Source organism: Ictalurus furcatus, chromosome 28 (genome assembly GCF_023375685.1).
Source record: "Ictalurus furcatus strain D&B chromosome 28, Billie_1.0, whole genome shotgun sequence".
NCBI lineage: Eukaryota > Metazoa > Chordata > Actinopteri > Siluriformes > Ictaluridae > Ictalurus > Ictalurus furcatus.
In genome coordinates, this window is record NC_071282.1 from 14,686,139 (window position 1) to 14,699,243 (window position 13,105).

At 41.4% G+C, this 13,105-nt stretch overlaps 1 protein-coding gene across 1 annotated transcript in view; it reads left to right on the forward strand.

The window, feature by feature from the left end:
- Positions 1-3,590: 3,590 nt before the first annotated feature.
- abl1 (c-abl oncogene 1, non-receptor tyrosine kinase) overlaps positions 3,591-13,105 on the forward strand; it is a 37,383-nt gene continuing 27,868 nt past the window's right edge. The window contains exon 1 of the mRNA XM_053617631.1: positions 3,591-3,734. Coding sequence (XP_053473606.1) covers positions 3,599-3,734 — 136 coding nt within the window. The 5' untranslated portion in view covers positions 3,591-3,598. The remainder of the gene's footprint in view (positions 3,735-13,105) is intronic.

A 13,105-nucleotide genomic window follows, 5' to 3' on the forward strand; every position in this document is an offset into this window, starting at 1 on the left:
TAAGGAATCCCAGGATTGCATTAATTCACGAGATGCATTTTTTTTTTTTTCTTGTTTTTTTTTGTAAAACATCCTTGATAAATTTAAGCACTGAGTATAAAAAGTTTTGTCACTCATTTGGGCCATGTATTGAAAATGACCCATCACTCTTTGAATCGTCACTATGATTGGATTTTGTATGCAATAGTTAGAGCATTAATTTATAGGATTTATATAGTTACATGTGATTTTTATGGCTTATTTAATTTAGTTTATGTGAGGATTTAATATAGATAGTATAGATGTAAGAACAGCAGATAGCCGCAAGGGGCAGTGTTCACTTCTCCTTGGTTGTACGACTGCCCTCTAGTGGTAACAATTCATATATCTCAGTTTATAGATGTTTACGGATGCAGTAAATCCTGTGGTCATTAGATTATTGCATGCTTTACACAAAATAACAAACCTTTCAAACAATAATGTCTTAGTTAATCAAAAAAAAAAGGATTTGTTTTTGCAAAAAATTTCTTCATAGCACACTAGCTGACTAAATAGAGTCGATCATTTACTAAACAACGTATTGTACAAAACATGGCGTTTATTTTGTATTATAATAGTTGGACATTTTGTGGAAGAGATATAGAAACATTAGCTATCTATTCTATGGGTGCATTTTAGTTAAAACCTTTGAGCAAATATCTGACTAGCGACATGTGAAATTTAGACAAATAACTGAAATAAAATAGAAATAAATTTGTATTTGGTACTTAAATGGAAGTCAAAAAAGCAGAATATCTTGTCAATAATTTATTGCTACTGGGGAAATATTTTACGCTATGATATTTTATGTGGTAAACGATTTTAATCTTTTTGAAGAGTGCAATTTGTGTCATTTTTTCATTAATTTTTTTAAAAATAGGTTTATTTATTTGTTTTTATATATATTTCTCAGGGTTTTCTTTTTCATTTTGTACTGCTGCAATTGTGCCTTTTTTTTTTAATGAAAATCCTTGGTGGCAAAACAAATAAACAAACAAAAATTCTACTATCTCATAGTATGTTTGCCTCGAACTTCTGGGGTTGGGGGTTCGAATCCCGACTCCCCCCTGCGTGTGTGGAGTTTGCATGTTCTTCTCCTCTGGGGGTTTTCTCCGGGTACTCCGGTTTCCTCCCCAGTCCAAAGACATGTGTTGTAGGTTGACTGGCATGTCTAAATTGTGTGACTGGGTGTATGGAAATGGATATATATATATATAGGAGGAGCATGCTGGCTTAGTGGTTAGCACGTTTGCCTCACACCTTGGGGTTCGATTCTCGCCTCCGCCCTGCTTTCGCAGAGCCTGCATGTTCTCCCTGTGCTTCAGGGAGGCTTCCTGTGGTACTCTGGTTTCCTCTCCCAGTACAAAAACATGCATTATAGATTGACTGGCATGTCCAAATGGTCCGCAGTATGTGAATGGGTGTGTAAATGTGTGTGCGATTGTGCCCTGTGATGTGTATACACCTTGTCCAGGGTGTCCCCCTGGGATAAGCTCCAGGCTCCCCGCGACCCTGTGTAGGATAAGCGGTACAGAAAATGTATATAAATAAACAGAATTGTTATATCCATCCATCTTCTATACCGCTTATCCTACAGGGTCACGGGGAACCTGGAGCCTATCCTCAGGCACAAGACGGAGTACACTCTGGACGGGGTGCCAACCCATCGCAGGGCACAATCATATACACACATATACACACTCACACACCCACTCAGACACTTTGGACATGTTAAGCTGCCTTCCATGCATGTCTCTTTGGACTGGGGGAGGAAACCGGAGTACCCGGTTTCCTTTTATATATTTACATATATTTATATGTATTTATATATAAATAAACAAAACAATTCTATTTATTCGTTTTATTTAATTCTATAAAGAAAAGAAGAAAAGGAAAGGTGGGGGGAAAAAACAGAAGGAGAAAAAAAGTTTTGTTGGCGGAAGCAACGGACGTCATGACGTCAGACGCAATCCTCCTCAGGAGCCAGCCCACTTTGCGTATGGAAATATGGCGGCCCCTGCTTCGACGACTACTCGATAGACATTTATTCCTCGAAACTTCTTTGGACACGAAGAGATACTGAAAACCATTAGGGGTGTTCGTATCAGGGGTGTGTGCCTTACTGTTGCGGATGGTTTTTCCAGAGAAACAACCTGACAGCGCTCGGACAAACGCGAAAAAAGTCAGGTTGAGTGGCAGAGCTGAAGTGCCTCAGGTCCGGGTGTAACGATATCTGGAGCCCTGGAGAGAGAGAAGGAGAGAGATAGAGAAGGGGAGGGAGGGAGAGAGAGACGGAAAGCCTGGACACGGAAGTCGAAGAGAGGAATTTGGCAGCAGATAATAAACCCGTGAAGTGTGTGTGTGAGTGTCTGTGTGAGTGAGTGTGTATATATGTGTGTGAAGTGTGTGTGTGTGTGTGTGTAACGTGTTGAAAATAAGCTCGGGATGAGTTCAGCCACTCGTTTATTGTGCTCACGACTCGTTTGGAAAACTTGCCAACTAAGTTAACCTGTTGTTGACTAGCTAACTAGCTAACTAGCGAGTGAAGCTGAGGCGAAGTGCAGCCGAGCGAGGACCTGTTAGCTAGGCGATGCTAAAATACCTTTAACATGAAACTCTAACTTTTCATAGGTGAGTACTACCATGTCAGATTATATCACATTACAGTGCACCAGGTGTTTAATGGTAGAACAGGTAGACACTTTGAATTATTTATATATAACTTGCACAAACGTTTCAGAGTAACTATAATAATAATAATAATACTATGACATGCACTAATATTAAGTGTCAACTGACCACATTCCTTTAATTTTTAAGAAAAAAAAAATCTTCTGTGGATGTATTTATATTTAATTTTTTAAATGCCAATGTAAAGATATACAGTCTATCTATATCCCCCTAACGCAGAAATACACTATAGTTCTTTAAATTTATGCAATTTTCAGTACGTTTTGTACTGAGAGTAACCAAATCATCGCTGTAATATCCTTTATAATTAACTGTAAATGTTCTCAGGATGAATCTTTTTAAACGTGATTGACAGTAATAATGGTTCTCCGCCAGGTTCTTATACGTGCCTCGTACATTACGAGGCTCCCGGAGGCTTTAGTCGTGTCGTGTTAGTTTGTTGATGAATTATTATTATTTTTATTATTATTGGTTTTCCGAGATGCCGAGGTCGTCGTTCCTAAACGCAGAATGTAGTTGTACGTGCTCGCCTTTGTAAGCGTGTTAGGTTTTTTGGAACGATTCGATTTTCCGATGTACTTTTTACCCGTGTGTGGTGACGTCTAAAAATCAGCACTTCTCGACTACTCGATTCATGACACAAATAACAAAACCGGCGAAGATCCGGGTCGGCCTTGCCACTGTGGTGGGCAGGGAAAAGAGTCACGTTTTGGGATCTGGGATCTGGAGGTCAGACAATCACGAACCACGCTGACGGAGAGCGTGCTCCTTTACGACAAAGTGGCCTTCACGACGGAGAAGCTCCCGTCGAGCAAGTTTCAATCCACCGCTCTGAGATCGGGATCGTAATCGATTGTGATTCCCGGCTCCGGCCTGGCATCCTGCCCTTATGGGGCAGCAGCCAGGGAAGTTTGTTGGCGACCAACGGAGGCCGAGTCTGCCTGCTCTGAACTTCATCAAGAGCGGAGGGAAGAGGGACTCGTCACGCCATGGAACTCAGCCCTGCAACGTGTTTGCAGTTCACGGTAAGGAAGTCGAGTTCAAGTTCCTGATTTTTATTTATTTTTTGGTTCCTTTTGGCTGTGGAGTTCTGCAGTTTTTGGATGTCGTGCACCAGGAGAATAGGAAGGCAGGGCTTAGATCATCGCTCTTGCATCATTAGTGGTTTTTATCAGAGGATGTAATTCATCTTCGTTGTCAAATTGGAGTCTTGGGAGTACGTTTTGATAAGGATACATTTTACAACCTGTTGGAAGGAAAGTTCTCTGGCATAAGATTTTGATTGGATCAGGAAGTCATTCTTGATAGTTTTCTAGACTTCAGTGGTTTGGTATAAATCAATATGAACTACGGCTAGGCAAGAGGTAAGGAATAAAAAATGAGCTGTGAAGCACATCCTGAGGTGGTATATAACGCTTATACTACAGTCGAAGATAACGGTTTTTAATTTATTAATGAATGATGACACATCATTAACCGCCGGGGTTGGGGGTTCCGCTCCATGTGCGTGGAGTTTGCATGTTCTCTCCGTGCTTCCTCCGGTTTCCTCCACTGCTCCAAAGACATGCGTTGACTGATTGACATCTCTAAATTGTCCGTAGCGTGAGAGTGTGTGTGCACGATCGTGCCCTGTGATGGGTCGGCACCCCGTGTCCCCCGCCTTGTGCCCCGAGTTCCCTGGTGTACGCTCCAGGCTCCCCGAGACCCTGTATAGGATAAGCAGTACAGAAAATTGTATCGATGGACATCATTAACCAGATTAGTTCCTGTTATCACTTGCATTATAGCAGCTGTAAACATTATTCCCTTACTAGCGTCCTGTTTATATCCACACACCCTCTCTGTTTTTGAAGTTGAAGTTAATAAGACAAAAAATGCTACATGGTATGTAAAAAATGCAAAGCTTTTTAACAAAGTCCTCTGTTTTAAAACCTTTCTCTTGATGGAAAAAACTGCTGACCGTTACAAAGCACCGACACTCGAGACTCCATTCGAACATATTAAACAAACATCTCCATGCAGAAAGCTTCATTATATCTCCTTTTTATACACGTTTTATGGGTTCTTAAGTAGCTTTCGATTATGTAGCTCGTGCAACATACAAGTGAACGAGCCGTTACTATAGAAACGGTGAGGCGTTAATGTTAACCAGTCATTTGTGTTGTAGTTGGAAGTACTGTCAGAGCTGCTGCTGTAGAGATTATAGAGATCAACACCTCCTGAGAATTTATTATATGTAGAAGAGTAGATCTGTAACTTTTAAATGTTGGGTGCGATTTGTCGAGGATGGAGAAAGCGCTGGAAAAAGGAAACCTCCACGATTGACCTAAGCGGACTGATGGTATTCATGTCACCGAGGATAAATAGTGTGACCTGATCGTCCAAAAACTCGCACTCTTTTTCCCTGACTGGCTTTACATCCTGCTCCGAGATGTCCATCCACAGTTCACCGTGACGTGTGCCGTTGATAACAGGGTCAGTGCTGACACGTCTGGTTTGTTCAGGACGTATGCTGAGCGCGGGTGTCCTCAGCAGTTCCTTTCCATAACACGCTCGTTGTCATGGCAGGCAGAAAGATGTCGGATCTGCGGATCCGCTGTTGCGCAACCGGAGGATGATGACTTGCGGGTGGGTTGGCAAACAAAACCTCCTGCCAGCTGCCAGTAAGACAAGAGCAGGCAGCAGTTGTTGTAAAGTGGCAGGAGGGTCAACGCGGTTGTTCACGCTGCGTTTCAGCGCTGTTTCCGAATCAGTTCGGCTCTTTTGTTAGGAGATCCAGGCGCTCGAGTAAAGGCAGGGCCGTTTCAGCATTTGAACAGGTATTATGGAGACTCCTCCTGGCTGGAGCTGTCTCTCACCGAGCAGGTTCAAACTCCACACACACACACACACACACACACACACACACACACACACAGCAGCGAGACAAGCAAAGACCTGTCCGAGTTCACCGCTGCATCCGCCGAAACACTCATATGCGTAGAGCTTCATTTACAAGTCAAAGGTGTACAGTAAGATTACTGCATGTGTGTATAGTCTCTGGCCGTTTCTGTAAAAGATCTGTTAGGTGTGTGTGTGTGTGTGTGGAGAAAAAGGATTCTCTTTTTGAACGCTTCTTCGATGCAGCGAACATCACAATTAAACTTTTACCTAAACATGTTGGGGTTTTTTTTTCATTTATTTAATTCATATCAACTATACGAAACATTTCAAATAAAAAATAAACACAGGGTGAAATCGTTTTAAAAATCAAAAAATGAATTATAATTTCTTAAGATTTTTTGCATTTGAATGCATTGGTCTGTTAATGTAATTCTATTAGAGAAGCACCTTATCATTAATACTACATATTCGTATCGCGTAAAGATGAAAACCGTGTCGCTTTCTTGGTTCCCCAGAAACCGAAGCCAAATGTCTGAATCCGGGTTCACTCTGTACAATTTGGTCGTCTGAGACAAATTTTGAGAATCCGAAGCGATTCCTATAATCTTAGGCTGCGGTCTTCGATCACTAGTTCGACATGTTCCTCGACAGCCGATATAAAATTTTAAGTTAAGTTATCTAACGTAACATAACCAATAAGCAGGATATTAAGTTTAAACATGCACACAAAAGGCAAACTTTTTTTTTTTTTTTAAGAAAGTCAACAAGGAGTTCTTCTTCTTCAGGTTGTGAAACTTGTCTGCCGTCGAACAAACTAGCTAAGAGCCAGGACACAAAATGTTCTTGTCTCGTGAAATATGCCCAGGCTCGTGATTTGTCCACCCTTGATCATAGTTCTCATCATAAAACTTTAATATTTCAGACTCGTTATTAATTATTTACCAACAGTCGTGTTTCTCGTTGTTAGTATATGTATAATGTTTATTGACCTGGAAATTTCATGTCAACTCATTTTTATGCAGTCATAATTCTCTCAGTTTAAAGGTGCGGTAGGTAAGATTAGTCCTTGTGTTTTCTCCAAGATTAGGTCTCTAAAGCCTCTGGTATACATTATTATTATTATTATTATTATTTTTACGTGTATGCTAGCGTATGCACACAGTCGTACGTATAGTCTTTCATAGGATACTCCAGTTGACATGTACGCATATGCAAGTCAGTCGACACGTGTGCAGTACGACAACTTGCAATACCCCTCCTGGCCTTCAAGAGTCAGTACAGAGCAGTAAAGCAGGTTTTCTGGTGCGAAGGACGACAACGAAGAAGAATCACAACAACACGAAGAATAACGGAGGAGAAAGACATGCTGTTTCACTTACCAGAGGAAGAGGTTAAAAAAAAAAAAGCGCTTGTCTGGTTCCCTTTATTCTGGTTTTTCTTCAACTACCTTGAGAATCAACCGCCATGGGTCACTGTTGCCGCCTTGTTGAAGAACTAAATAATGCAAAAGAATTAAATGCGCTTGTGTATGCACGGTTAGAAAAATCCGCCTGCGTGCGTACTCTGTTGCTGACGACATTTGCGTCACGCTGTTCCTAGCATTTACATGGACAGCAGTAATCTAATTATTGACCTTATTCTGAATAAGACAATATTGTGATTAAGGTGTTTACATGAGTCGCTTTTAGAATATTCTTTTCATGTTCCTGTTTTACATGTCATAGAACATAGATGGATTAACGGCACACGTCATTATGTCCCCAGGGCACACCGTCTGACGTTCCCTCCAGAATTTCACGTATCAACATACAGTTCGTCTTCGTTATGGTACCGTATACAGTTTTGTATTTATTTTTTTTAATTTTACGAACGCTTCAAGGGCAGTTAATTATTTGTCATGCTGTACGTGCAAATAGACGATTACTTGAAGCTGTGAGCTGCGTCCCAAACCACGTACTTGCATACTATATCGTAGCTGAGATACATGTATTTCTCCTACTATATAGTAGGTATGTACGCGGTTTGGGACGCAAACCGTCAAACGGTTGAGCGCTGCCGTTTGTGATCGTGTCCGGTCACAAAATGCGGTGAAAACTCCCACACGACGTTAATAATGTGATTAAGGTGTTTACATGTCTGTAATGCACGTCGATAATGCGACTAAAACAGGAGTACTCCACACGTCTTAATTTGATTTGTGTTTACTTCGAGTATGACTTTAATCGGATTAAGGTCTTCAATAATTGCTGTTTACATGCTAGTTCTTAACCTGAGTATTGTCTTAATCGGGTTAATATCGGATTATTGTTGTCCGTGTAAACGTACTGGCTGACTAACTTGGAATAGGCGCTAATCCATGACAGCTAATCATTAATTTGGGAAAACGGCTAGAAAATGAGAGGTGTGTTTTTAAACAGTATATTAAAATAACATCCTGTTGGATTGCGTCCAATGCCGAATGCACACTAGCCCCAATTTCCATCACAGACTAAAAGCACACTGACAAACTGCAAAAATAAAAACAAACCAGACATTATTACTTGCAATGCACAGTAGAAATATGTTTCTTTGCACTAAACCTCCAGTTCTCTTTGCGGAACAGGCAGTCCTCTCTGTCTGCATCTCCCCAACCATCCTCTTAATTCTCACTTTATCTTGCTTCCGTATAAAATAGTGCAGATCTACATTTTATGAGAAAGCATACTTGATTGGGAGTCTCTCCAGGTAAAAGATAGTGTAGTGATCGCTCGCGTAACATGGACACCGCAACATTCACCAAACAGCTGATCTCCTCCAGTGATTACATGCAGGCTTGTTTCTAGGTATGAGTAATATAAGATAAGTCACTTAGGGCTCCAGGACCACCAGGGGGCCTCGTAAGAATGCCGGATTTATTCATTCGCTTAGAATTTATTCACTTTTAGCCAGTGTATCCAATTGATATTGAGAATCATGATACTACACCTGGTATTGGCGTGAAAGTCAGAATTCTGCTATCATGACAGCCCTCGTTCTGGGCAAATACTGACGGTTGCTTATATATCACAATGTTTAACATTCAGTTTCAGAATATTAAATATTATTCGGTTCTTGTTCTGTTGCTTTGTTGAATCGGTACACTTCGCTTCGTGTTCACTTCATACCATGATTCCCCCCCCCCCCCCCCCGCCCCGGCCAACAGCTGTTCCGAACATGTACGGACTGTGGCTGAGTGGACTGTGGCGTTTTTCAGTCTGCCCCACCCCCCACCCCCTCTTTCTTCTTCTTGGCTGGAACTCATGGAATCTGCGCAGTCTAGACACTAAAGCTCTCACCCCATGATCCCTATGGGTCTTGAAGACATGGGTTTGTTTTCAGCTAGAGGGATTGAGATGCAGGCGCCTCGGCCTGGTCATTTTCAACCAGCTGTTGAGCCACGGTGACTCTTTTCGTTAGCCAGCTTGTGCTATTTACACTGGATGTGGACTCGATCATGGATTCCTTTTGTCTTTTGGAAAGGAGTGGGGTGATGAAATGAATGAACTGATTACTTGCAGTTGTTTTGAATCTCTAGATCTGGGATAGTCTTCATTGCAATATATTCTAATGAAAACTCTTTATTGATCAGTATTCACTAACGTGAGCTTCAGTGTATTTGCTACTTTGGGTCTCCAAATGTTTTTCTCTGCTCCCATCTTGGCCACCTAAAGTAGCCCTTTGTGACACTTACTCATGAACCAAATCAAGAATAACAAAAATGCGTATCTTGAATTTAGCATCTTATGAAAAGTTCCTTCATGCCCACAGAAGCATGACCACAAACTCAGGGTCACAGTGGCTTAGTGGTTAGCATATTTGCCTCGCACCTCCGGGGTACAGGATTCAAATCCCACTTCTTCCCAGTACTTTGGGAGTTCCCGCCGGGTACTCTGGTTTCCACCTCCAGGCCAAAGACACGCATTGTAGGCTGATTGGCATTTCCAAATTGTTCATAGTGTGTGTGATTGTGTCCTGCGATGGGTTGGCACCCTGTCCAGGGTATCCCCCGCCTTGTGCCCAGAGTTCCATGGGATAGGCTCCAGACTCCCTGTGACCCTGTGTAGGATAAGTGGTACGGAAGATGTATAGATAGATGGATTGTACCTGACTCTTAGTGACTAACATTTAAAGTATACTCGTTTTGCCACCTAATTTCTATCTCCCATATCTATATTATATGTGCAGGAACCAGGTACAAGAACTTCAACATGTTTCTCTGCACTGAGAACACCAGCTTTGGAGTAACATAGTAAAGGTGCGATAGAAAAGCGTTCTCTCTGCCATTGGGAGAACGCAAGGACGAATCCTGAGTATGTCACAGAAAGGGAGCTTTTGGTGGGGTGGAAATTGGTGGGAGGGATGGCATACACTCTCTCTCTCTCTCTCTCTCTCTCTCTCTCTCTCTTTCATGTCAATCACAGCGACACTAGTTAATCATATGCATTTGTGAGCTCAGGTATATGGAAGAGAGTGGATACCGCTTTTCATGTGTGTTATGCTGCCATGTGACGCTGCAAACAATTTGGCAGGTAACCCAAGAAAAATCCTTAAAAAAAGTACTCCCACATCAGAAAGTATAAATTATACTAAACTAAATGGCAATTCACAAATACCTTTGACTGAAGGTATACCTTTGCATCCATATATTTTTGATGGGATTCAACGTCCTTTTATCGTAAGTGAGTTTAACATGTTTTATGTTCTTTTCCTCGACGCTCCTGAATGTGGTAATCACACACACGCTACAGATGCGGCAGTTAAAAAGATTCGATCCAAACAAAACACTGAAGTATTCAGTTAAGATTTTCACCTACGCGTTATCTCAAAGCATTTAATCAGTGAAATAATCACCGTCTTAGTGTGTCCAAGGATATAAAAAAGAAAACAAGACCTTTTAAATCTATGATTTGTTACTGAAATGTGTTTTTATGTATTTATTTATTTTATTTTTTTTAAGAACTTGAACCTAACGCAGGGTTCACTGGAGTTTTCATTAAAACTTGATATCTGTGGTTTGGGGAAAATAATACACATTAACCCCAGTGATGACAAACTTTGGCAAGCTAATAGATGCAGATGTTAATATCTTACTGACCATGTTATACAGAGACCTTCTGGCATTTCTAAGTCCAGTGAGAGGGCTTGACGTGTGCAGGAGTGCAGAGCGCAAATCATACAGCCTGTATTGAAGGCATAGTTGAACACGGGGCAAGCCACAGCAGTGGAGTCAGGAATGTGACGACCTGTGCATTCCTCTCAAGTGTGTCTCTCTCGCTGTTGCTCTTTTTTCCTTTTTCTTTTTTCTTTTTTTTGCTATCTCTCTCTCGCTTTCTTGTTCTCGCGCTTTGACATCGGCATGGGGATATTTCTGTATTTACAGCAGAACGGTTATTGTATATTAACATTTGCTTGAAGAATTGATGGGGGAGGGGGCATTTTTGTTTAAATTTCTTTTTAAATTTCTACAAATTAATTAAATTTTCTCCAGTGTTAAAGCGCACCTATTATTATGGTTTTGAAACGTGCCTAATTTTGTTTTAAAAGTCTCATACAATAGATGTACATGCATCCGAGGTGAAAAACTTCATAATTTAAACTGCAGCATTAATTTTTTTTCCCCCACAGTGTCACAAACGACTCGTTCAGTGATCCATTCTAAACGATTCGTTCTAAACTCCTCCTTTCAGACAGCATACTCTGCTCTGATTGGTCAGATGTCCCAGTCTGTTGTGATTGGTCTACCGCTGTCAGCAAGCAGCCAATGAAGACCAGAGGCGGGGCTTTTTGTTACAAACCTACTTAGGTTAGTACAGGAAGTAAGTCTGGAATTACTAAATAACGCAAACAAAAAAAGCTGAATACTTATTTCCTCTCACTGTAGGTGTGTGTGTGTTTTAATCAAATGACTCTCAAGGTACATTATCTAATGAGATATTCTTCTAATTCTGAATAATGTTGGATCTTGTTCTTTAAAACACAGTGTGTATTTATTTATTTATTTATTTGTTTGTTTGTTATTATTTTGTGTGTGTCCAAAGTACCGAAAAGCCCCTCTTGAGCCCAGCATGATAACCCCTCTGTTAATCCTGATGATCACATTCACACTAAGTGAATAAGTGAATACTTTTTTTAATACGAGGACTGTTCTGTAGAAGGCATGTTTGGAATTACAGTTTAGGCAGTGAAGTGATGAAAAACATCCCAGCTTTGCCTCCTGCATTTCCAGTGCGTCTCCCCAGCACAGTGTGTTGTAAGCAGAGTCGCCAGGCTTCAGCTGGATTTATTTAACTCTAATACACTCTCAGGATGAGAGAGAGAGAGAAAGAACTCAGTGCTGTAGTTATTACACAGCTCTCTGCTCCTCTCCTGTCTCTGCCAATACAACATCTGCAGGACATCTCAGCATTGTCCTGCACATATAAAGTATCTCATTGCCTCGTTTCGGTCATCGTTGAAATTTTAGGTTGTAAAATGACACACCATGTGTCATTTTACAACCTAAGATTTAAACAATGAGCAATTATTCAGTTGTACCATTTCATATGGGACAAGTTATTTGCGGTTCCATAAGCAGTTTTGTCATTTGGGTTTGTATTTCTTCAGTTTGGTCTTTTCTGATAATGTAAATAGGTGCTCTATCTGATGTCTGCACAATCTGATCTGAAACATCATGCAAGGAAAAACATCCTTTGGTTAACTTGTTGGTGGTTGACTAAAATAGTATAAGAAAGTAATAAATGCAATATACACCAGTCAGCCATAACAATAAAACCACTGATGGGTGAATAACATTGATTATCTGGTTACAGTGGCACCTGTCTTGGGCTGGGATATATTAGGCAGCAAGTGAACGGTCAGTTCGCGAATGAGCAAGTGTAAGGATCTGAGCGACTTTGACAAGGGTCAAATTGTGATGGCTGGACGACTCGGGTGAGAACATCTCCAAAGCAGCAGGTGTTGAGGGGTGTTCCCAGTATGCAGTGGTTAGTACCTACCAAAAGTTGTCCAAGGAAGGACGAGCGGTGAACCAGTGTCAGGGTCATTGGCTCCCAAGGCTCGCTGATGTGTGTGGGGAGCGAAGGCTAGCCCGTCTGGTCCGATCCCACAGAAGAGCTACTGTAGCACAAATTGCTGCAAAAGTTCATGCTGGCTATGATAGAAAGGTGTCAGAACACACAGTGCATCGTAGCTGGTATTCATGCGGATGTTACTTTGACGTGTAGCACCTACTTAAACATTGTTGCAGACCAAGCACACCCCTTCATGGTAACGGTATTCCCTAATGGCAGTGGCCTCTTTCAGCAGGATAATACACCCTGCCACACTGCAAAAATTGTTCAGGAACGGTTTGAGGAACATGACAAAGAGTTCAAGGTGTTGACTCGGCCTCCAAATTCCCCAGATCTCAGTCTGATCGGGCATCCGTGGGATGTGCTGGACAAACATGTCTGATCCATGTAGGCCGCACCTCGCAACTTACAGGACTTAAGGGTTC